The sequence below is a fragment of the Mya arenaria genome, chromosome 5 (genome assembly GCF_026914265.1).
Source record: "Mya arenaria isolate MELC-2E11 chromosome 5, ASM2691426v1".
In the NCBI taxonomy this organism is placed as follows: domain Eukaryota; kingdom Metazoa; phylum Mollusca; class Bivalvia; order Myida; family Myidae; genus Mya; species Mya arenaria.
The window spans coordinates 3392606-3419902 of NC_069126.1; the positions used below are offsets into that span (position 1 = coordinate 3392606).

Genomic DNA, 27297 nt, shown 5'->3' on the forward strand with positions numbered 1-27297 from the left:
TGTAACCTGTTCAATGGTTGTGATAGGCTGGTCGTGCAATCTACAGCTGCTGTAACCTGTTCAATGGTGTGATAGGCTGGTCGTACAATCTACAGCTGCTGTAACCTGTTCAATGGTTGTGATAGGCTGGTCGTACAATCTACAGCTGCTGTAACCTGTTCAATGGTTGTGATAGGCTGGTCGTACAATCTACAGCTGCTGTAACCTGTTCAATGGTGTGATAGACTGGTCGTGCAATCTACAGCTGCTGTAACCTGTTCAATGGTGTGATAGGCTGGTCGTGCAATCTAAAGCTGCTGTAACCTGTTCAATGGTTGTGATAGGCTGGTCGTGCAATCTACAGCTGCTGTAACCTGTTCAATGGTTGTGATAGGCTGGTCGTACAATCTACAGCTGCTGTAACCTGTTCAATGGTTGTGATAGGCTGGTCGTACAATCTACAGCTGCTGTAACCTGTTCAATGGTGTGATAGGCTGGTCGTGCAATCTACAGCTGCTGTAACCTGTTCAATGGTTGTGATAGGCTGGTTGTGCAATCTACAGCTGCTGTAACCTGTTCAATGGTTGTGATAGGCTGGTCGTACAATCTACAGCTGCTGTAACCTGTTCAATGGTGTGATAGGCTGGTCGTGCAATCTACAGCTGCTGTAACCTGTTCAATGGTTGTGATAGGCTGGTCGTACAATCTACAGCTGCTGTAACCTGTTCAATGGTGTGATAGGCTGGTCGTACAATCTACAGCTGCTGTAACCTGTTCAATGGTTGTGATAGGCTGGTCGTACAATCTACAGCTGCTGTAACCTGTTCAATGGTTGTGATAGGCTGGTTGTGCAATCTACAGCTGCTGTAACCTGTTCAATGGTTGTGATAGGCTGGTCGTACAATCTACAGCTGCTGTAACCTGTTCAATGGTTGTGATAGGCTGGTCGTACAATCTACAGCTGCTGTAACCTGTTCAATGGTTGTGATAGGCTGGTCGTGCAATCTACAGCTGCTGTAACCTGTTCAATGGTGTGATAGGCTGGTCGTACAATCTACAGCTGCTGTAACCTGTTCAATGGTGTGATAGGCTGGTCGTACAATCTACAGCTGCTGTAACCTGTTCAATGGTTGTGATAGGCTGGTCGTACAATCTACAGCTGCTGTAACCTGTTCAATGGTTGTGATAGGCTGGTCGTGCAATCTACAGCTGCTGTAACCTGTTCAATGGTTGTGATAGGCTGGTCGTACAATCTACAGCTGCTGTAACCTGTTCAATGGTTGTGATAGGCTGGTCGTACAATCTACAGCTGCTGTAACCTGTTCAATGGTTGTGATAGGCTGGTCGTACAATCTACAGCTGCTGTAACCTGTTCAATGGTTGTGATAGGCTGGTCGTACAATCTACAGCTGCTGTAACCTGTTCAATGGTTGTGATAGGCTGGTCGTACAATCTACAGCTGCTGTAACCTGTTCAATGGTGTGATAGGCTGGTCGTACAATCTACAGCTGCTGTAACCTGTTCAATGGTTGTGATAGGCTGGTTGTACAATCTACAGCTGCTGTAACCTGTTCAATGGTTGTGATAGGCTGGTCGTACAATCTACAGCTGCTGTAACCTGTTCAATGGTTGTGATAGGCTGGTCGTGCAATCTACAGCTGCTGTAACCTGTTCAATGGTTGTGATAGGCTGGTCGTACAATCTACAGCTGCTGTAACCTGTTCAATGGTTTGATAGGCTGGTCGTACAATCTACAGCTGCTGTAACCTGTTCAATGGTTTGATAGGCTGGTCGTACAATCTACAGCTGCTGTAACCTGTTCAATGGTTGTGATAGGCTGGTCGTACAATCTACAGCTGCTGTAACCTGTTCAATGGTTTGATAGGCTGGTCGTACAATCTACAGCTGCTGTAACCTGTTCAATGGTTGTGATAGGCTGGTCGTACAATCTACAGCTGCTGTAACCTGTTCAATGGTGTGATAGGCTGGTCGTGCAATCTACAGCTGCTGTAACCTGTTCAATGGTTGTGATAGGCTGGTCGTACAATCTACAGCTGCTGTAACCTGTTCAATGGTTGTGATAGGCTGGTCGTGCAATCTACAGCTGCTGTAACCTGTTCAATGGTTGTGATAGGCTGGTCGTGCAATCTACAGCTGCTGTAACCTGTTCAATGGTTTGATAGGCTGGTCGTACAATTTACAGCTGCTGTAACCTGTTCAATGGTTGTGATAGGCTGGTCGTACAATCTACAGCTGCTGTAACCTGTTCAATGGTTGTGATGGGCTGGTCGTACAATTTACAGCTGCTGTAACCTGTTCAATGGTTGTGATAGGCTGGTCGTGCAATCTACAGCTGCTGTAACCTGTTCAATGGTTGTGATAGGCTGGTCGTGCAATCTACAGCTGCTGTAACCTGTTCAATGGTGTGATAGGCTGGTCGTACAATCTACAGCTGCTGTAACCTGTTCAATGGTTGTGATAGGCTGGTCGTACAATCTACAGCTGCTGTAACCTGTTCAATGGTGTGATAGGCTGGTCGTGCAATCTAAAGCTGCTGTAACCTGTTCAATGGTTGTGATAGGCTGGTCGTACAATCTACAGCTGCTGTAACCTGTTCAATGGTTGTGATAGGCTGGTCGTACAATCTACAGCTGCTGTAACCTGTTCAATGGTGTGATAGGCTGGTCGTACAATCTACAGCTGCTGTAACCTGTTCAATGGTTGTGATAGGCTGGTTGTGCAATCTACAGCTGCTGTAACCTGTTCAATGGTTGTGATAGGCTGGTCGTACAATCTACAGCTGCTGTAACCTGTTCAATGGTTTGATAGGCTGGTCGTACAATCTACAGCTGCTGTAACCTGTTCAATGGTTTGATAGGCTGGTCGTACAATCTACAGCTGCTGTAACCTGTTCAATGGTGTGATAGGCTGGTCGTACAATCTACAGCTGCTGTAACCTGTTCAATGGTTGTGATAGGCTGGTTGTGCAATCTACAGCTGCTGTAACCTGTTCAATGGTTGTGATAGGCTGGTCGTACAATCTACAGCTGCTGTAACCTGTTCAATGGTGTGATAGGCTGGTCGTACAATCTACAGCTGCTGTAACCTGTTCAATGGTTGTGATACTGGTGATAATGTAAAGTGGCTGTAAAACATTTTTTGTTTTATATGTATTTTGAAATAGTTTCGTGTATCAAGTGCCAAAATTAATGTTTGTTTTGACTGTATCATTTTAATTTCTTAAGGTAAACAGTCATATTTTATAAACAGCCCTGCATGACCTATGATGGTTCACTGAAAATCTTATTAAAAACTTATATAATGAACCAAAAATCTAATAAAAAAAATAATATCTGATGTTTAGATTTGAATGTATGATAACAATTTCCACCAACGTTTATAAAGGAACCAATTATTGTTATGTTTAAGTGTTAAAATAATGTTTACTGAATGACCAATATCAACTATTCTTCAATTCTTTATTCTTCAGATATCCACATATCAGATCAGACTTTGTATTTTCTATCATTTATGTATCTAACACAACCTTTAATGCTTTTTAAGTTATCATAACTTCATTCAAGAGAACACTTATCCTACAATTTAATATAATTTACTTTGAGATAAAAATACATTATAAATGCTACAACAACATTTTCTTAAGTTTTTGATTTACTAAATTGTAATTTAAAAGCTAAATAAGAGCTATAGAAATGATAGATCATACTAATTACAAACTTTTTTTATAGGACAAGTGAACATATGTGTATATTAAACTTCCCCTTTGTAGAAACAAACCAAATATTAGAAAACTGAATGGTCAATATTGTCATTATTAGATTCCTTTGAAGGTTATTTTTTTCTGATATTTTCAAAAACATTTTGCTGATTTTTTTAAATGAAATTTTATTGGGCAGAGATGGGAATTATCAAGAAATTTGCCATTTTTTTCAGTTATGTGGGAATGATTGTTATAAAGTAAAGAATATAAAATAAATGTATTTTAAAGGTAAAAGCTTTGTGAAAATTATGTAAATTAAAGCTGTTTTTGAATTTATGTTTAATTCTTGGATCTATGCTTTGTTGAACCTTAAATAAACACCATTGTTAAATTTGAGAACAGGATGAACAAAATCTTGTTGCGCAAATTAAATACTTGAGTGATTATATTCAAAAGTAATAGTCATGTTTTGTTATGTTCTGATTTATGCTTCAAATAAAAAAAAAAATCAAAATAAAAAAGGCCTTAAAAAAGTTTTTTCCTTCCGAATAATTTTGAAAAATGGAGTTACGAAAGTATTGTGTTGAGCCCTCGAAATGCAATCCCATGTTTAGTCATGATAACTTTATGTCAAACCTAACTTAAATTATTCGATAGCATATAGGTAAGTTTGACACCGGCCCCTTGCCCAACGCACAAAGTCATTCTTATTACCAGTTATCACTTTGTGAAAACATAGTTAACAATCTTATGGACATTTTAATACGTAAAGATCATGAGAGCTGCAAAAACTTAATTTTTGATAAGTTTAACACATTACTCTTGCTAATATAGGTTATTTCTGATGTAAACAAGGTCAGTCATATGAGTTAGCTCCCTTGGCCTCAGCTTATACCGCAATAGCTGTGACCTGCAGCCTACAATCTTGGCCTCAGCTTATACCGCAATAGCTGTGACCTGCAGCCTACAATCTTGGCCTCAGCTTATACCGCAATAGCTGTGACCTGCAGCCTACAATCTTGGCCTCAGCTTATACCGCAATAGCTGTGACCTGCAGCCTACAATCTTGGCCTCAGCTTATACCGCAATAGCTGTGACCTGCAGCCTACAATCTTGGCCTCAGCTTATACCGCAATAGCTGTGACCTGCAGCCTACAATCTTGGCCTCAGCTTATACCGCAATAGCTGTGACCTGCAGCCTACAATCTTGGCCTCAGCTTATACCGCAATAGCTGTGACCTGCAGCCTACAATCTTGGCCTCAGCTTATACCGCAATAGCTGTGACCTGCAGCCTACAATCTTGGCCTCAGCTTATACCGCAATAGCTGTGACCTGCAGCCTACAATCTTGGCCTCAGCTTATACCGCAATAGCTGTGACCTGCAGCCTACACGGATGAGCAGTCTTTCATTAAGGCAAATCTAATCAAAAGTATAGTAAGTTAACAATGGTCAGAAAGAGTTGGAAATATTCAAAATAAATTACTCATAAATGTAAATACTATTAAGTCACCACAATTGTACACAGAAAAGCATTCCAGTGGATTTTTCAGATTTTCGTTTACTTTTAGTACATGATGGTAAATTTGAAAATACAATCATTATCCCATTTAAACTGTCATTTTTAATACTTTATCGCTGCAAAATAATATCATTTTTATTAATACTTTTTTGCCCAAAGCAACAAATTGATCATTTATATTATTCAGGAATGTTTTTTTTTTATTATTCACCATGATTGCATCATTAATTTTGTTAATATGCCTATGTTTCACCTTCCATTCAATATTTTAACACTAATGTTAAAGCTTACATAATAAATCTGACAGTGGATTCTTAATCTATGGAATTATGCGGGAAATTCAGAGATTGCTTTTGTGTATTGCATGCCATATATCCAATGGTTTGGGAAAAAAATCAATGGGTATATATATATATATATGTAGTTATTATGATCCATAAAATTCCCGTCAGGTTTCACGGCAGGGTCTAAAATTTTATATACTCAGGAATGTAGACAAAATTGCTTTGAACGATACATTATTTTGTTTTCAACATAATATACTTGATTTAGTGCTTTTCAGTTAAAAAGAGATAATAAAAAATTGCTTTGCAAATTAGAACATGCACAAAAATGCTTGCACATGAGCAATAAAAATACTTGGTTGAGGGCAAAATTGCCTGGTTTTTGGAGCAAATCCCCTGTGAAACCTTCCATAAATATGGGATTCATGGTTATATATAATCGGCTGGGACTGTAGTGATATTAGTGGACCAATTCCATGTGAATTAGTATTCTGATATTAATAACCATTAGGTCACTTCAAGTTCAGATGCAATGACATTAGTACAAATTACCGTGAGTTGACGGCACCTTCATCTGTCTAAACATATCCAGTGAATGCACTGCAGAAGACACAGTGACGAACAGAAAATAGAGGCACAGTTTAGTGTTCTATAGAAATGAATGACTGAATTCACCATCAGAATCAATTTGCATAAAATTATGCTAAAATGAAATTGTACAAAACCTCAAATATCATTGGTCCATAAATAAGTGTGAACACGAACACAGCTTCTGCGGCAGCCATTAACAAGGGCAGTAATGTCAGGTGCCTCCATGCTTCCCCGTTCATTGTTTTGAGTGGAAAACGTCCTCGATTCGGTGAGTATTATCACTGTTTTCTGTATGTTTAAACGATAATTTTTAGAAACGAACTTGTGCACCAAATGAAGAGCAATTGCTCGTTTACGAAGACGCTTGTTTTAGATCAAAATAATGTCTGTATTAAAATATCTCGTGAAAACAATGCACGTTCTTACTAGGCTTCCCGACTCACTCAGTGGAGTTAAATCGTCTCATTTACGAAAATGCTTGCTGGTTCATTCTGTACATCTTCAGAAACTATTAGTGACAAGTCTGACAGTGAAATTATGAGTTTTAATTAAAAAAATGTGTATGTTAATCTTTTTTAAAATACTTATAGATGACTTTCCTATTCAATGGCGATGGAGATCATGTATGCTCAAACAAGAGCTGAAACTGACAGTTGGAGCATAAAAGGCAGATCTTACCCTACTGAAATGAAGCATATGGTGTGTTCAATCCCGTGTCGCGAATGTCTCCGAAAGTGTATGAGCTAAGAGTTAAAACAGTTTCCAGGAAAACATATAAAAACTTGTGAAATTGTGCTTCTAGGGTTTCATGTTTGACTCGGCTGAGTTAGTGCAAAGCTATGGCCTTATATTTTTGTTATTATGTGTACATAATTAATGTGATGGTTTAAGTATAAATGATCTGGGGTTTTACTTGTTAAAGTGTTGTTTTACTTATGATTACATTTTTGGTAAAATTTTAATTTTGCCGCAATACAAATCAGTCTTTTGTTTCTGTAACCTTTCCATATTGGATTGTACTTATGAAGTTTATGGTAAAAGTAGCCCTTAGCTATTAAGGGTACAAAGCAGTAAGAAATATGACAGTTCTTGTTGTTTGCAATTATGAAGGAATTGAGATCACATCTTCATTGATTAATTAGTTGAAATAAAAATGATTTTATACTGAAAATGTTTTCAACTGTTTATCTTTCACTCTAAATAGGTTAACCCTATTTCATGTATGTTTCGTTAGGTAAATAAATCTTTATTGTTTTTGAAAAAAATGTTTGTTACCATTTGGTGTGCTATCCTTTTTATAGGAGCCATTACTACCCATGGTTAACAGTGATTTTATTCCACAAACCATGGTATTTTATGTTTAACCATGGTGTATCATGAACTACAATGATTTATCATGAACAACCATGGTTTACCATTTTTTGTTTAATAAAATCATTGTAGACCATGGTTAACCATGGCATATGAACATGGTCCATCATGGTTTACTACCATGGTCTAACATGGTTAGGTACCATGGTCTAACATGGTCAGGTACCGTGGTCTTTCATGGTCAGGGACCACGGACCTTGAGACCATAGTCAGGGACCATGGTCTCAGGGACCATGGTCTAATGTGTTCTTAAACCATGATGCCATTTAACAAAACATGGTAGTCCATGGTCCCTGGATCATGAACTACCATGGACTAACGTGGTAGTTCATGGTAACTGACCATCATTTTCACCTGGGAAAAAAAGTATAAAAAGGGCAATAACTCTGTTATTAGCTGAAATAGCGTTAATGTCCTTGTGAACTTCCTCTCATTGTACTTTAGTTACCATTGTATGAAGTATAATCAAATTCCATCCAATAAATTGCAAAGAATACTCCAGACAAGAAAAAGGTATCCAAAGGCAATAACTCTGTAATAAGTCTGCTAATTCAGCCACATTGGGACAGCAGACAGCTGCAAATGACTCTGTTAGCCACATTGGGACAGCAGACAGCTGCAAATGACTCTGTTAGCCACATTGGGACAGCAGACAGCTGCAAATGACTCTGTTAGCCACATTGGGACAGCAGACATCTGCAAATGACTCTGTTAGCCGCTTTGGGACAGCAGAAGTCTGCAAATGACTCTGTTAGCCACATTGGGACAGCAGACAGCTGCAAATGACTCTGTTATAGCCACATGGGGACAGTAGACAGCTGCAAATGACTCTGTTAGGCACATTGGGACAGTAGACGTCTGCAAATGACTTTGTTAGCCACACTGAGGCAGCAGGTGGCTGTAAATGACTCTGTAAGGCACATTGAGACAGCAGACGTCTGCAAATGACTCTGTTCGCCACATTGGGACAGCAGACGTCTGCAAATGACTCTGTTAGCCACATTGGGACAGCAGACGTCTGCAAATGACTCTGTTAGCTACATTGGGACAGCAAGTGTAATTTCGTTAACATTTACCATTATGTGTCTTTAAAGTGCATGAACTGTATAGAAGGGATTTTTAACAAACATAACTGAATCACAGAATTGGAACTATTCTTTTTTAATATATAACCTACAAAGCACATGTATCTCACTTAAGTCACCCTCCTACAGAGTCTAAGCAAATTACCATCATGGGGTCCAAATAAGCAAAAAAGACACCATCACCATATAGTAAGAAAAAATATGTTTAACTGGAAATGCCTGTAGTTAAAAACATGCCATAAGTAAGTTGGAACATTTCTCTGTATGCTTAAAAGTTTTCTTGTTTCGTTTCAGACCTTTAAAGAAGAGTTGAGTTGAGTTGGGTTTTACGGCACCGAAAACACTGTAAATGACTTTGTTAGCCACACTGAGGCAGCAGGTGGCTGCAAATGACTCTGTAAGGCACATTGAGACAGCAGACGTCTGCAAATGACTCTGTTAGCCACATTGGGACAGCAGACGTCTGCAAATGACTCTGTTAGCCACATTGGGACAGCAGACGTCTGCAAATGACTCTGTTAGCTACATTGGGACAGCAAGTGTAATTTCGTTAACATTTACCATTATGTGTCTTTAAAGTTTGAGACAGTTTGATTTAGGGATATCAGCCCTTAAAGGGTATAATGCCGGTTGAATTTTTTTAAATGGAATAAAAAACTGTTGTTTATCTTAATAAAAGTAACACTATAATTAGGAGTACAACTAAATTTAATTTTTAAACAATTTATCAATATATCAATAAGTTATTTAATAGTTATAGTTGGAAGATATTAATTGAAATCTTATTGATTACGTTAAGGCAGGGAAGTACAGCAGGCGATCCCTGTTCTGAACATGATGCAATAAAGTTTTACTTTAAATAATATCTACTAACTCACTTAGAATTTTTATTTGATTTGGACCACTAGTTTCCAAGTACAACCTTCATCATCCTGCAAACAATGAATTGGTACAACTTAAGTTGACGGAAGCTTTAGGATATCCAGTCAACCTTTCAAAACTGATAACGAAAAACCTGTGGTAATCGGTCAAACAATTTACAAGTTTGGTCACTCACATTATTTGATATTTTACAAATTCCTTCATTTAGCCTTGCAGAAGTACTTTAAATGGATATTAGATAATTTGTTCATACTCAAAAAACACATGCAAATATCTGTTTTATTATTGTTTTCCCATTATTTATTAGTCTTATAAATCTTTTTTTTATTTGATTAGGATAAGGAAGTAAATATGAAAAAATAACATGCGTTTTGTTGTGTCAATTTCAATTTGGTCATTCACATTTGTTACCATGTTATTTTTTTGCTCCATACCAGTGATAGAATCAATAATTTATATGTCTATGATTGGACTATTCTGATTAAGGTATGTCTGTAAGTTACATGGACTACAAGACAAATACAGTCAATATTATATTTAAAGTACAGACCAACTAGTGTTAAAGAGATTTTGCCCTACATTTTTACACTTATCAAAGCTGCAAGTAAAGCATGTCTTAAGATAATTATCATTTAAATGCCAGATTATATTACCCTGTTATGTAAATGACAATACCAAAAGCTAACATAAAAAACTACTTTTATCTAAACTACTTTATCTAAACCTTAGCTAGCTAACATATATATAATTGAAATTGTGGTTTATGACATAGCTAGCCCAGTTTCAACTTAATGGCCTGTCACACTTAACACATATGGCTCCCTCAATACCTTAGAGCACAAATTTGGCTATTTTTAGGAATTAGTACATTTTTAGTACGGCAGGGCAACTATATCAAATCATTAAGAACAGTTAATTAAGTACATTGTCAGAACATCAGTAAAATAAATAGCATCAGCTGGACACCTAATAACATTTTTAACAAGCTCAAATTTCTGCAAGTGCTTTCAGATGGAGCTCTGCTGATCGTTTGCCACTGTGTGAATTGTGTGCTCCGGTTTAGTCCTGGTGAGGTACATCGGTAGTGTGTGACATGCTTTTTAGAGTCAATACAAATGTTTTGTTATTTATACATTTCATCAATTAAGTGCATGCAAATCGACTTTTAAAATCATTAAATTTCATCATTTTTAAACCTGTCAAAAATGACAATGTTATTTAAATGTCATTCTCTTTATTTCCATATCCTTATCCTGATGATGAATCAATCATAAATATGTATTCTGCATTCCAAACAACATGATTGACTGTCGTCTGTTAATCGTAAATTAACAGAATGAATTGTATGCTAATTGTTTCTTTCCTGTTATTTCTGACAATCATGCCAATATATCAAGAGCATTACTTAAGATACTGACAATTAAACACCACCTTGGTACAAATGTAGTTCAACTCGCTGAAGCAGTCCCCAACCAGACCCTCCATTTAACAAGCCATCAAACCCCAACACTTACAACAAGATACAGTCACTGACATATGTCCACCAACCCAACCATACACCTAACCAAACACCCTACCACTTACCAGATACTCTTCCCAATCACTGAAATGTCCACATCCCAACTATACACCCAACCATAAATCCTACCACTTACAAGATACTCGTCCCAATCACTGACATATCCACAACCCAACCATATACACCCCAACAATTACAAGACAAACTTCCTAGTCACTGACATGTCCATAACCTAACCATACACCCAACCTACACCCTACCACTTACACGATACTCTTCCAAATCACTGAGATGTCCACATCCCAACCATACACCCAACCATACACCCTAACACTTACAAGATACTTTTACCAGTCACTGACATGTCCACAGCTCAACCATACACCTGAACTCTTACAAGATATTCTTTCCAGTCACTGACATGTCCACCAACCCAACAATACACCCAACCATACACCCTTACCAATAACTGGCATGTCCACATCCCTACCATACACCCAACCATACCCCCTAACACTTACAAGATAGTCTTCTCGATCACTGACATGTCCACAACCCAACCATACAACCCAACTCTTCCAAATATTCATTCCAGTCACTGACATGTCCACAACCCAACCATATACACCTTAACACTTACAAGACACTCTTCCCAGTCACTGAAATGTCAACAACACAACCATACACCTCTACACATTCTTTTAAGATACTCTTCCCAATCACTGACATGTCAACAAACCAACCATACACCCTATAACAATTTCAAGATACTTCTCCCAATCACTAAATTGTCCACAACCCAACCATACACCTCAACAATTACAAGATACTCTTTCCAATCAATGAGATGTCCACAACCCAACCATACACCCCAACACTTACAAGATACTCTTCTCAATCACTGACATGTCCATAACCCAACCATACACCCCAACACTTACAAGATAATCTTCCCAGTCACTGACATGTCCACCAACCCAACCATACACCTCAACACTAACAAGATACTCTTCCCAATCCCTGACATGTCAACAACCCAACCATACACCTCAACACTTACAAGATACTCTTCTCAGTCACTGACATGTCCATAACCTAACCATACACCTCAACACTTACAAGATACTTTTCCCAATCACTGACATGTCCACAATCCAACCATACACCCCAACACTTACAAGATACTCTTCCCAATCACTGACATGTCCACAACACAACCATACACCCCAACACTTACAAGATACTCTTCCCAATCACTGACATGTCCACAACACAACCATACACCCCAACACTTACAAGATACTCTTCCCAATCACTGACATGTCCACAACCCAACCATACACCCCAACACTTACAAGATACTCTTCTCAATCACTGACATGTCCACAACACAACCATACACCCCAACACTTACAAGATACTCTTCCCAATCACTGACATGTCCACAACCCAACCATACACCCCAACACTTACAAGATACTCTTCCCAATCACTGACATGTCCACAACCCAACCATACACCCCAACACTTACAAGATACTCTTCTCAATCACTGACATGTCCACAACACAACCATACACCCCAACACTTACAAGATACTCTTCTCAATCACTGACATGTCCACAACACAACCATACACCCCAACACTTACAAGATACTCTTCCCAATCACTGACATGTCCATAACACAACCATACAACCCAACACTTACAAGATACTCTTCCCAATCACTGACATGTCAACAACCCAACCATACACCCACACTTACAAGATACTCTTCTCAATCACTGACATGTCCATAACCCAACCATACACCCCAGGACTTACAAGATAATCTTCCCAGTCACTGACATGTCCACAACCCAAATATACACCCCAACACTTACAAGATAATCTTCTCAATCACTGACATGTCCATAACCCAACCATACACCTCAACACTTACAAGATACTCTTCCCAATCCCTGACATGTCAACGACCCAACCATACACCTCAACACTTACTAGATAATCGTCCCAATCCCTGACATGTCAACGACCAAACCATACACACCCCAACACTTACAAAATACTCTTTCCAGTCACTGACATGTCCACAACCCAACCATACATCCTATAACACTTACAAAATACTCTTCCCAATCACCGACATGTACACAACCCAACCATACACCCCAACACTTACAAGATACTCTTTCCAATCACTAAGATGTCCACAACCCAACCATACACCCCAACACTTACTTGATACTCTTCCCAAAACACTGACATTTTCACAACCCAACCATACACCCCAACACTAACAAGATACTCTTCCCAAACCCTGACATGTCAACAACCCAACCATATACACCCCAACACTTACAAGATACTCTTCCCAATCACTAAGATGTCCACAACCCAACCATACACCCCAACACTTACAACTTACTCTTCCCAATCACTACGATGTCAACAACCCAACCAAACACCCCAACACTTACTAGATACTCCTCCTCCCAGTCACTGAAATGCCCACAACCCAACCATACACTCTAACACTAACAAGATACTCTTCCCAAACACTGACATGTCCAAAACCCAACCATACAACCCAACACTTACAATATACTCTTCCAAGTCACTGACATGTTTACAACCCAGCCATACATCCTATAACACTTACAAGATACTCTTCCCATTCACTGACATGTCCACAACCCAACCATACACCCAAACACTTACAAGATACTCTTCCCAAACACTGACATGTCCACAACCCAACCATTCACCCCAGCACTTACAAGATACTCTTCCCAATCGTTGACATGTCCACAACCCGACCATATACACCCACACACTTACAAGATACTCTTCCCAAACACTGACATGTCCACAACCCAACCATACACCTCAACACTTACAAGATACTCTTCCCAAACACTGACATGTCCACAACCCAACCATACACCCAAACACTTACAAGATACTCTTCCCAAACACTGACATGTCCACAACCCAACCATACACCCCAACACTTACAAGATACTCTTCCCAATCGTTGACATGTCCACAACCCGACCATATACACCCCAACACTAACAAGATACTCTTCCCAAACACTGACATGTCCACAACCCAACCATACACCTCAACACTTACAAGATACTCTTCCCAAACACTGATATGTCCAAAACCCAACCATACCACCCAACACTTACAATATACTCTTCCCAGTCACTAACATGTCCACAACCCAGCCATACATCCTGTAACACTTACAAGATACTCTTCCCAGTCACTGACATGTCCACAACCCAACCATACACTCCAACACTTACTAGATACTCCTCCTCCCAGTCACTGACATGCCAACAACCAAACCATACACCCCAAAACTTACAAGATACTCTTCCCAATCACTGACATGTCCACAACCCAACCATACACCTCAACATTCACAAGATAATCTTCCCAGTCACTGACATGTCAAAAACCCAACCATACACCTCAACACTTACTAGATATTCTTCAAAATCACTGACATGTCCACCATCCCAACCATACACCTCAACACTTACAAGATACTCTTCCCAATCACTGACATGTCCACACCCAACCATACACATCACCACCTACAAGATAATCCTCTCAGTCACTGACATGTCCACCATCCCAACCATACACCCCAACCCTTACAAGATAATCTTCCCATACTGACATGTCAACAACCCAACCATACTCCTCAACACTTACAAGATACTCTTCCCAGTCACTGACACGTCCACCATCCCAACCATACACCCCAACACTTACAAGATACTCTTCCCAGTCACTGACATGTCCACAACCCAACCATACACATCACAACCTACAAGATAATCCTCTCAGTCACTGACACATCCACCATCCCAACCATACACCCCAACACTTACAAGATACTCTTCCCAGTCACCGACATGTCCACAACCCAACCATACACATCACCACCTACAAGATAATCCTCTCAGTCACTGACATGTCCACCATCCCAACCATACACCTCAACACTTACAAGATACTCTTCCCAATCACTGACATGTCCACAACCCAACCATACACATCACCACCTACAAGATAATCCTCTCAGTCACTGACATGTCCACCATCCCAACCATACACCCCAACCCTTACAAGATAATCTTCCCATACTGACATGTCCACAACCCAACCATACACCTCAACACTTACAAGATACTCTTCCCAATCACCGACATTTTCACAACCCAACCACACATCCTAACACTAACAAGATACTCTTCCCAATCACTGACATGTCTACAACCCAACCATATTCACCCAAACACTTACAAGATAATCTTCCCAGTCACTGACATGTCCATAACCTAACCATACACCTCAACACTTACAAGATACTTTTCCCAATCACTGACATGTCAACAACCCAACCATACATCCCAGCAATTACTAGATACTTGTCCCAATCACTGACATGTCAACAACCCAACCATACATCCCAGCAATTACTAGATACTTGTCCCAATCACTGACATGTCAACAACCCAACCATACATCCCAGCAATTACTAGATACTTGTCCCAATCACTGACATATTAACAACCCAACCATACACCCCAACACTTACTAGATACTTGTCCCAATCACTGACATGTCAACAACCCAACCATACATCCCAGCAAGTACTAGATACTTGTCCCAATCACTGACATATCAACAACCCAACCATACACCCCAGCAGTTACTAGATACTCCTCCCAGTCACTGACATGTCAACAACCCCACCATACACCCCAACACTTACAAGATACTTGTCCCAGTCACTGACATGTCAACAACCCAACCATACACCCCAACACTTACTAGATACTCCTCCCAAACACTGACATGTCCACAACCCAACCATACACCCCAACACTTACAAGATACTCTTCCCAATCGTTGACATGTCCACAACCCGACCATATACACCCCAACACTAACAAGATACTCTTCCCAAACACTGACATGTCCACAACCCAACCATACACCTCAACACTTACAAGATACTCTTCCCAAACACTGATATGTCCAAAACCCAACCATACCACCCAACACTTACAATATACTCTTCCCAGTCACTAACATGTCCACAACCCAGCCATACATCCTGTAACACTTACAAGATACTCTTCCCAGTCACTGACATGTCCACAACCCAACCATACACTCCAACACTTACTAGATACTCCTCCTCCCAGTCACTGACATGCCAACAACCAAACCATACACCCCAAAACTTACAAGATACTCTTCCCAATCACTGACATGTCCACAACCCAACCATACACCTCAACATTCACAAGATAATCTTCCCAGTCACTGACATGTCAAAAACCCAACCATACACCTCAACACTTACTAGATATTCTTCAAAATCACTGATATGTCCACCATCCCAACCATACACCTCAACACTTACAAGATACTCTTCCCAATCACTGACATGTCCACACCCAACCATACACATCACCACCTACAAGATAATCCTCTCAGTCACTGACATGTCCACCATCCCAACCATACACCCCAACCCTTACAAGATAATCTTCCCATACTGACATGTCAACAACCCAACCATACTCCTCAACACTTACAAGATACTCTTCCCAGTCACTGACACATCCACCATCCCAACCATACACCCCAACACTTACAAGATACTCTTCCCAGTCACTGACATGTCCACAACCCAACCATACACATCACAACCTACAAGATAATCCTCTCAGTCACTGACACATCCACCATCCCAACCATACACCCCAACACTTACAAGATACTCTTCCCAGTCACCGACATGTCCACAACCCAACCATACACATCACCACCTACAAGATAATCCTCTCAGTCACTGACACGTCCACCATCCCAACCATACACCTCAACACTTACAAGATACTCTTCCCAATCCCTGACATGTCCACAACCCAACCATACACATCACCACCTACAAGATAATCCTCTCAGTCACTGACATGTCCACCATCCCAACCATACACCCCAACCCTTACAAGATAATCTTCCCATACTGACATGTCCACAACCCAACCATACACCTCAACACTTACAAGATACTCTTCCCAATCACCGACATTTTCACAACCCAACCACACATCCTAACACTAACAAGATACTCTTCCCAATCACTGACATGTCTACAACCCAACCATATTCACCCAAACACTTACAAGATAATCTTCCCAGTCACTGACATGTCCATAACCTAACCATACACCTCAACACTTACAAGATACTTTTCCCAATCACTGACATGTCAACAACCCAACCATACATCCCAGCAATTACTAGATACTTGTCCCAATCACTGACATGTCAACAACCCAACCATACATCCCAGCAATTACTAGATACTTGTCCCAATCACTGACATGTCAACAACCCAACCATACATCCCAGCAATTACTAGATACTTGTCCCAATCACTGACATATTAACAACCCAACCATACACCCCAACACTTACTAGATACTTGTCCCAATCACTGACATGTCAACAACCCAACCATACATCCCAGCAAGTACTAGATACTTGTCCCAATCACTGACATATCAACAACCCAACCATACACCCCAGCAGTTACTAGATACTCCTCCCAGTCACTGACATGTCAACAACCCCACCATACACCCCAACACTTACAAGATACTTGTCCCAGTCACTGACATGTCAACAACCCAACCATACACCCCAACACTTACTAGATACTCCTCCTCCCAGTCACTGACATGTCAACAACCCAACCATACACCCCAACACTTACTAGATACTCCTCCTCCCAGTCACTGACATGTCAACAACCCAACCATACACACCAACACTTACTAGATACTTGTCCCAATCACTGACATGTCCACAACCCAACCATACACCTGAACACTTGCTAGATAATCTTCCCAAACACTGACATGTCCACAACCCAACCATACACCCCAACACTTACTTGATATTCCTCCTCCCAGTCACTGACATGTCCACAACCCAACCATACACCCCAACACTTACTAGATACTTGTCCCAATCACTGACATGTCCACAACCCAACCATACACCCCAACACTTACTAGATACCTGTCCCAATCACTGACATGTCCACAACCCAACCATACACCCCAACACTTACTAGATAATCTTCCCAATCACTGACATGTCCACAACCCAACCATACACCCCAACACTTACTAGATAATCTTCCCAATCACTGACATGTCCACAACCCAACCATACACCCCAACACTTACTAGATATTCCTCCTCTCAGTCACTGACATGTCCACAACCCAACCATACACCCCAACACTTACTAGATACTTGTCCCAATCACTGACATGTCCACAACCCAACCATACACCCCAACACTTACTAGATACTTGTCCCAATCACTGACATGTCCACAACCCAACCATACACCCCAACACTTACTAGATACTTGTCCCAATCACTGACATGTCCACAACCTAACCATAAACCCCAACACTTACTAGATAATCTTCCCAATTACTGACATGTCAACAACCCAACCATACACCCCAACACTTACTAGATAATCTTCCCAATCACTGACATGTCAACAACCCAACCATACACCCCAACACTTACAAGATACTTGTCCCAGTCACTGACATGTCAACAATCCAACCATACACCCCAACACTTACTAGATAATCTTCCCAATTACTGATATTTCCATATTCCATGATATTGTCATCTCCAACAGGGTGAAACACTTCCTCTTGCTAATGAATGTCTTAACCATCAAACACCATGATATAATGCATATATCATCAATATTTCCTCATTCTTTCAATTATATCCACCACCTTTGTTACATCAGTCTTATAAATTCAATTAATTCAATGACACAAATGAGAGCTTAGTAAATTGATTGTTAATGAATCCATGACTGTATGGAAGCTAATGACTGCATGTTTATACCTGGAGTATATTACTATCTTAATAAACACTATACTGGTCATGAACTTTCAAAGCTTTCATGCCACCAATAAGCCAGACCAGCATAATTGTTATTTTGTTACTTTATTATTCATAGCCAAGTAATGCAGGAGAAGATTACTGAGAGTATTAATAGGATAAGTGTTATATCAGGTAGTGTGTGTGTGTGGGGGGGGGGGGAGTTATGTATCTCTTAGAGAATTTTCCAATATATATATCCACACTTTATGATGTCACCCAAGCCCTTTCTGCACTAGTGTTTTTGAGGAATAAAGGACTACTGTAAGATGCCAATGTGTGAATTGCTATATCCATCAACGTGTCATGCTTGTTTATCAGAATTCTTTCAAACCAAGTAATGAAGACAAAAGACAAGATAGCAGCTGTAAGTGCCAACACTAGAGTGCTCATCTGATTTTTTTAGTTGAAGAAGGGGCATTTTAAAACTCGACGATTATTTAAGGCACAACTTATTCGAACTAGCATGTATGTGGGCATTATCTTGAGTAATCCAAGGCTTAATATTAAGGCAGACACCTCGCTTTAAAAAAAAAAAAAACAGACACGGAAAAAATACAAATCTTTAACAATGAATGTTATTCTGAAAATTGAATCTATATTAATAGAATTGTAATAGTCAGTAATGTTTTTAGCTTAAACGTTATGTTACCCATGAAAATATTCTATCATTCAAATGGAACTTCTTGCACTTTTAAATAAAACCTTTACTTTGTGTTTTATAAAAACAAACAAACCTTGAGAAATCAAACAGGAGCACAATTTCGAAAAATATCAAGTAAGAGGGAGATAACTCAAAATTACAGAGGGCACGATTATGGTTCTTGTGCACTGCACTTCCTCTCATTGCCATCTATCTATATTTCAAGTTTCATTTCAACCTCTTCATTATTTTCAGAGATATGGCCCAACAAGAACCCATTTCCGATACGGAAAGACAGACAATGTGGCAGCTATAATAAAGAAATCTCCTATGAACAACCATTGAAGTTTCAATGATCTATTTCTGAGGTAGTATATTATTAGTACTGTCAATATTTGTATGCTCTTATGATTCTACCAAAGTAATTGTCATCTAATTCTTTGGAATCTTTTTTTCAATATTAATGCATCATGTCTTGAAATTGTAATGTTACAAATCCCAATGGGAACTAAACGGAATATAGCAACAACTAAAAACACTAGAAATTGTGATTAAAATTCCACGGGAATTCAAAAAAAATAACCATAAATATTCAATACTTTTGGATTTGCACTCTAATCCTGAGGGAATTTCTAGCTAATTAGTCCTAATAAGTCAGTATTTAGACAAAAAAAGATCTTAATCCATTGGTTTCAACATAAATAAATCAACCCTAAATCAATATTTTTTGAATTCAAAAGGGAGAAAGTTCAATACCTGTATGGAACTATACATCACTTGCAAAGGGATTTTAATATTCAATATTCTACATATAAACAATACTTGTTAAATCCTGACCCAATTCCAAAGGTATTTAGGCCAGAGTTTTTTTATCTTTAGATTTACGGGAGATTTTTCAAAAAGTTGGGTAAGGAGGAGGAAATAAAAATAAAATGCATAAAATGTCCCAAAGGAGAAATAAATAAAAATAAAACGGATTTTTCTCCGATTTTTTTTTATTTTTTAAATCTTCTTATATCATGAAGACAAAACACACCTTACTTGTGTCAGCTATTTCATAGGCTGAAAAAAGGGTGATAGATCACCATAAAGTTTCAAAAGCATAATTAAAAGATCCTTTTAATGACTGAAAATATTGACCTCAACACTGTGAGTTCAAGCGCTCATTGAAATTAATTGCATATATTTGTTCGAATGCATCTATGCATATGAGGTGCATATATTATCAACCCATGGATTTTATGAAACATGTCAGTGTAATAAAGAAATTTAAATGGCAAATTCTAACCTTTTGCCCACAATATAAGCATATCCTTTCTATTGTGAAGTAATCAAACATTGAACACAGTTTCAGACACGGTATAATAAGGAGGTCAAATGTGTTTTTCTGTCTTTAACGAAATAGCACCGTGACAATTTACCGTGATGTGGTTTTTATATAGAAAATATAACCAAAAAAAGTAGAAGCCCTGATGGAAATTCCTCTTCACTTCAAAGTTGGACAGGGCTTACGGATACACAGTCAAAATCTACATTTATGTACTTCACCAAAGAAAATTCGGGAGCATTAAGATAAATTTTACAAGCGTTATATGTTTCAAAAAACCAGGTCTAAGAACAGATTTTAGAATCAGTCCTGAAAAATATCCTTCTAATTCCAGCTATGCCCGTTGGCAATAAGCAATAGATAAGTTTGACTTCTTGCACTGACTGCCAGATATCTTATGTTCAGATTTTTTCTGTTTTATCGGAAACACACACCATGTTATTATTACATCATTTTCAGTATTAATTCTATAACGATTTAAATTCTAAATCATTATTAAACTAATTAACAACTACGAATATCACGATACCTTGTGTTTTTCTCTTCAAATATGTGATCGTGAAGCAGTGTGTTCAATGCTCCCCAGAGTCAAATTCAGAAAAAAATATCAATTTTGACTATGATGAACACGATATCATTTTGCAGTTTGTGTTTGTCAGAAGCTATACATTTTTGCGCTGTAATCCAATTCATCCTTGTTAATATACGACGTGCGCCAACGACTTTTAATAGACAATACAACCCACGAATTTCTGTCTCCTTATTTTGACCGGAAGTTTCGCAATCATTCCACGAAACGCGAACAACATACTGAATCTACAAAAAAATCACAATAAACACGCTCTAAGTTCACCACGGTTTGATTTAAATAATGAAACATAAACATCGGAACGTTTTTTGTAGTAAAACATTTCTATATAGCTGCAGAAATTGCGAGAAATAAGGGGTATGACAAAAAGTACTTTCACTTTTGACAGGACGTTGTTATGGTAACGGGTACCTGTTCTGTTTCCCCGCGTATTTCCGACTGGTTTACGTGGTTTGTGCAGTAAAAAGACCGATAATGAATGACAATTGATACATCAGTTGGTTCTGAGATATGGGTTATAGAACACTAATTTTATTTTGTTCTTAACATTGGAGCAACGTTCGTCGGAAAAAATAAAAATAAAACTACGGAAATGAATTTTATTTTTATTTGGGTTTTGCAATATTTAGGTACGGCGCTCCCGTAAATCTAAAGATATAAAAACTCTGGCCTTACATTCAATAAAATGTGTTACAAAATAATAACATAAACAACCATTGAAGTAGCATTACCTAAATGAGAATTTGGAAGTGGGTATGATCGCTGATTATATTTCAGCCATAGATTTTGCAACTTGTCATTCAGACTGAATCTCTTCTATTAAGTAAGTATATATATTATAATATAGTTGTGTAGGAACTGTTTCAGTTGCCAGAGTGCACATAGGTTTGAAATCAGCCAATTATACTCACTAGACTGCTCCTGATGGATTGCTTGGCATTCAAATGGTATGTTTACCAGTAGTTCCAATGCACATGCACCTGAACAAAAGAATGGTCAAAGGGATATTACTATAATGCTCATGTTCAAATGATTGTCAATTATGTAAAGACAACATTTGTTAATTGAGGAGAGTGTGTGACGGATGTATGGGGGGTCACCTTTTTCTTGTTCTCTTATCCAAGTTTGAGTGAGGAAAAACTCTTCACTGGTGGAGATAATTGTGGGACTTTCACTGTGTTGGGCGAATAAAAGTGCCAAATTAACTAAAAGGGTTGTTTTGTCTTTTATAGCTGACTGAGGCCTATTAGGAGCAAGTCGAGATGTTAAACAGCAGAACAGAGACATTTCTTGCGCAGTTACCTTTTTTCTTGCTTAAGGCTCCATAATGGTGAGCGGAAATAATGCACCAGTCAATTGTAACCATGCTCCCCCCCCCCCCGCTGGGGTATACTGGGGATAGCCGGGGAAATGGGATGTGTTTTCCCGAAGTGCCAGGGCATTTGTTGGGGATTTTACTATCAGTTTGTCCCCACAGGTCGGGTATTTTACCCGGGCTTGGCTGGACCGAAAGTCAAAGTCCCCGCTATTCCCAAGACCTGGGGGGGGGGGGAGGGGGGGGCGTGGTTACAATTGACTGGTGCATAAGTTATACAATAAAAAAATCCTCTATGTTATATCTGTATATGCTTTTGAAAAACTGATGCTGTAATGTGCAGACATGTGTTTTACAGTCAGTGACATATTGCAATCAGCTAATGGCAATTTGAACCAGGCACACTTGTAAACCACTTTGCAACAGATTGGCAATTATTCACCAATGAAGCACTCAGGTCGGTTACCTCTCCCTGTCAGAGCAATCACAGATAGGTACAAGGTTGCAAAATAGTCAACACTGTAGTCTTGGAGACCTCACAGCAGGAGACCAATGAAACTTTGTATTGGGCGTAGGAGTCTTATATAAACATGTTCGAAAGACTGGTTGCGACTGATTGTACTTTGAGATCGCACTGAAGCCCTGTAGCAACTTCAACAAAACCTTTCTGAAGAACTTCTTGGTGATGGTCTTTGTTTTCATTGTTTTCATTGTGAAGAGCGTCACATCGCAATGATGGTGTGACAATTGGACTGTCAATATTATTTCTACATGCTCTCACATGACCCTTGCAATTGTAAGCTATTTCCACTGAGACAGTAGACATTCAATATTTGTAAGTAACTCAGTACACTCTTGATTTTGACATCTAATTCCAAGGAGACTGCTTAAATAAAATTAATATTTGTATTCATCTTAATTAACTATTGCAAGAGGAAATTCCGATGAGACTGCATTCAATATTTTACGGAATTAAATAAAACCAAGAAATTGTAATCTAGTTCCAAGGTAAATAAAAATCTGTAGGGTAATTTTGACCAAAATGTAACCAAAATCCCTTCCAAGTTTGAGGATAATATATCTATATATAAAAATAGGTATGGTAATATTTCATTTCCAGTTCCAAATATGGTTTCCTGCATCCTGTTTATTCCATATCAGGTCACCTACTAAACCTGTAACTTATTTATACACATCCGGATAGCAAGGAGTACCCGAGTGCATGAGTACCCGATCGATCGTCCAAGTACTCGAATACTAATTTACTGCCTGCATACTCGGATAAAAACAAAAAACAGTTATTTAAATGTCACAACAAACACACAATATAAAGACACAGTACTGTCGCATTGCCAACAAGACACAATATACGGACCCTTAAATCCTCTAGGTATAAAAATAAAATAAAAAATATTGACTCAATCAAATTTAATGACAGTTGTTGTGAGATTATACGAACTGTCAACTTAAAGGACCCCAATTTACATTAGTCGCACTGATGTCAATAAGCATTAAGCTTTGACAGAAATTAAAGTCCTGCATAGTCCTGCTGTTAACCAATTAGAGACTTTTAACCAAATATTTATTATACACGTCGACTTGCAACTTATGAACATTGATTGATTATATATAATGGGCGTATTTTTGCAATGACCATCACTATTGCTTGTTGGATACAAATGTCTTTAAATGAAATTAATCCATATTAATGGGGTAAACATAAATATTACTGTATGAAGAAATTTCACCCAATAGTATTTCATAGTGAAGAGGAATTTTTTTTTCAAACAGGCAGCAGACAGCAAGATGTTGGTGTATTAACATATAATGGTGGCACTACATGGTACGTGCTCAACCATCTGTCACATGAATCTGAAACAACAGGAGTTTTTCTCAATTCATTATCATTGAGAATTGCTCTTAATTTTATGCAGATTTCATAAAGTGATAATGTTTTGACATGTATATTATTTATCATTTTTCATGCGCTATGTTTATGTTTTGACATGTATATTTTCTTTTTTTATGCGCTATGTTTGTAGTGTTATAAGTTTATATATAATATATAATTAAAGGTCAAATAAAAAGGACAAACCCCAAATTAAATAATTGAAGTAACATTTTGTTTCCTAATTTATTGTACTTTCTGATTAAAGTACAAAAGTTGACACTGTTTGATTTAAGGTGGTTTAACATAGCTCTAGGGTACATGAACATTTCTCTTCCAAAAACCTATTCAAATTTTTCTGAGTACTCAACAGGGATGGATTCAGGATTTTGTGTTAGAGGGGGCACATTGGAAGTGCAACAAAGAATGTGCGCTCGATTCCTAAATAATACATGGTTTAAATGGGTTAATTAGGGATTGAAGTCATCCATAAGGAAAAATTGTTTTTAGTCTGAAATATTGCATTAAAGTACATTATGTTCCTCCGATATTGATGTAAAAAAGGAAACTTTAACAATTTTAGAGGGGGGAGCACTTTCGGTGGGCTCCGTCTAAATCTGCTAGTGATCGAGTACTCAAAAGGAAGAGTATCTGAGTACTGGAGTACTGATTTTACTACCCGTTGCCATCCCTGATATCACATCAACAATTTGTTTACAGAAAATAGACACCATTTGGGGCAATATAAAGATGCTTTAAGGTCAATTGAAGTGGGAACTGAATACTTTTATAATAAAACAACAATTTCTTCTTAATTACATTCAAGCAAAACATTATTTGTTAGTTGTCATTGTATTTTTTTTTAAATATTACTTTTTTTTTATGAAGTGTTTTGTAAGAGGACTACGACTGTTGATATAAAAATCAGCACAGGACCAAAAGGTCATCACAATTAACCATCCCACCAAGTTTGAAGACCTAGCTAGGTCCAAGCATTCTCTTTATATTGATCTGTCAAGGTTTTTGCATTCAAGGCCGGATTATTTGTTGAAATCAAACCCAGAGGCAGGGAAAAGGCCTGGGCTTAAAGTTAAAACTCCCACATTTGCAAAATGCAATTAAAAATTGATGCAAGTGGATTTGAAAGGTAATTAAAAAAAATTGACAGTTAATTTTAACTGGGAAAAATAATGACTTTCTGAATATCAGTTTGTTTTTGCCTATTTTTCTTTTCTAGTCAACACTAAAGTAATGACACATATTTGGCTGTTACTTAAACCTGGGTCCCTGTACAATGTATACAAGCTGTACATAAAGTCTGTAATTAAAATAATCAGAATAATCAAAGGACTCAACACAATTGAAAGCCTACGATATTGGCTTAATTATCGATGAAAGGCTATAATAATGACAATATTAGTCAGTCTGAAAAGTGCTGTCTTTCACTGTTTTACTTTAATCCACGCATCAAATTTGAAGCAGAGATAATAAAAAAAATATGGATAAAAAGAAACATTTTCTTTACAAAGGCTTTCAACTTCTGACTAAGCTTACACTCTCTTTAATATGACAGTTGCACATTTAACATTAAAATTATCAGGATTAAAAAAATGGTTGCTGTATAAATATAAAAGCTCACCATTAATGAAGGGAAGGGGTCTTGAAAAGTTTGTCGGTAAAAGTCCATTTTGTCCATATTTCGCTTCTTCGACTTTGTCGAGAAAGATTCACAATTCCCACATTTCACAGAGATAACTGGGTCCAGCCCCTTTCATTGTTAGTGCAAATAAATGTTCTCAATTATTTTAAATGCAATGACAAACACGCTGCAGAATATTCAAGACAATATGTCACCTTGTGTAATGTCACTTTTATCAAATCTTATCTCTAATTATGCTGGTGTTTGTAAACGAAAATGCAGTAACCGATTTTAAAGAGATTTAAAGAGAGTTTTATAGCCGATGCCACCCAGTGCGAAATATTGTGTAACTTCTGCAGAAGGAGGGTCTGAGGTAATCAATATCTGTGCTGTGACATCTTACAGACTTCTTATATAGAATCCACTTTCTTTAAGAATCAGCCAGAATGACCTCCATTCATTATCCAAGACACAAGAATATTAATATCATTGAATGATTTATTTATCACTAAAATTATCTATTATATATTCCGCCCACAACAGATGAACTCATGGTGGTTTAAGGACATGTAAATCCTTTTTAATACATACATCTATACAGATCATCCACTGAAGTTTGCCAAATACTTTCACCAGCTAATTTCCATCACAAGTCAGAAAGAAATTAAGCGAAGAATCTGTTCCCGATGACATCAACATAACTATGCCCATTCACCTAGAAACATTCACAAGATATACATCCATGTCATGTTACACAGTCAAATGAAGTGCGTTCACCTAATAACATTTTACAATACATTTTAACATCTTCATTCAACCTTTCAGTACAGTAGTTAATAGGTAAATATAGATCACATTAGCCTCCTTGCAACTTAGTACTGTGGTACTGTACAGCATAGAAATACAACAGGAATGTAA

The 27297-nt window shown here is 38.2% G+C and overlaps 1 protein-coding gene across 2 annotated transcripts in view; it reads right to left on the minus strand.

Annotated features, from left to right (window-relative positions):
* Positions 1-27297, minus strand: part of LOC128234444 (vitamin D3 receptor-like) — a 90597-nt gene that overhangs the window by 44431 nt on the left and 18869 nt on the right. Inside the window, exon 1 of one of the 2 annotated variants that reach the window (XM_052948689.1) lies at positions 26380-26808. The exons of the other annotated variant lie outside the window; for it this stretch is intronic. Within the exon in view, the coding sequence (XP_052804649.1) occupies positions 26380-26436 (57 nt within the window). The 5' untranslated portion in view covers positions 26437-26808. Of the gene's footprint in view, positions 1-26379; positions 26809-27297 lie in introns of those variants that run through there. 2 annotated transcript variants of the gene reach the window in all.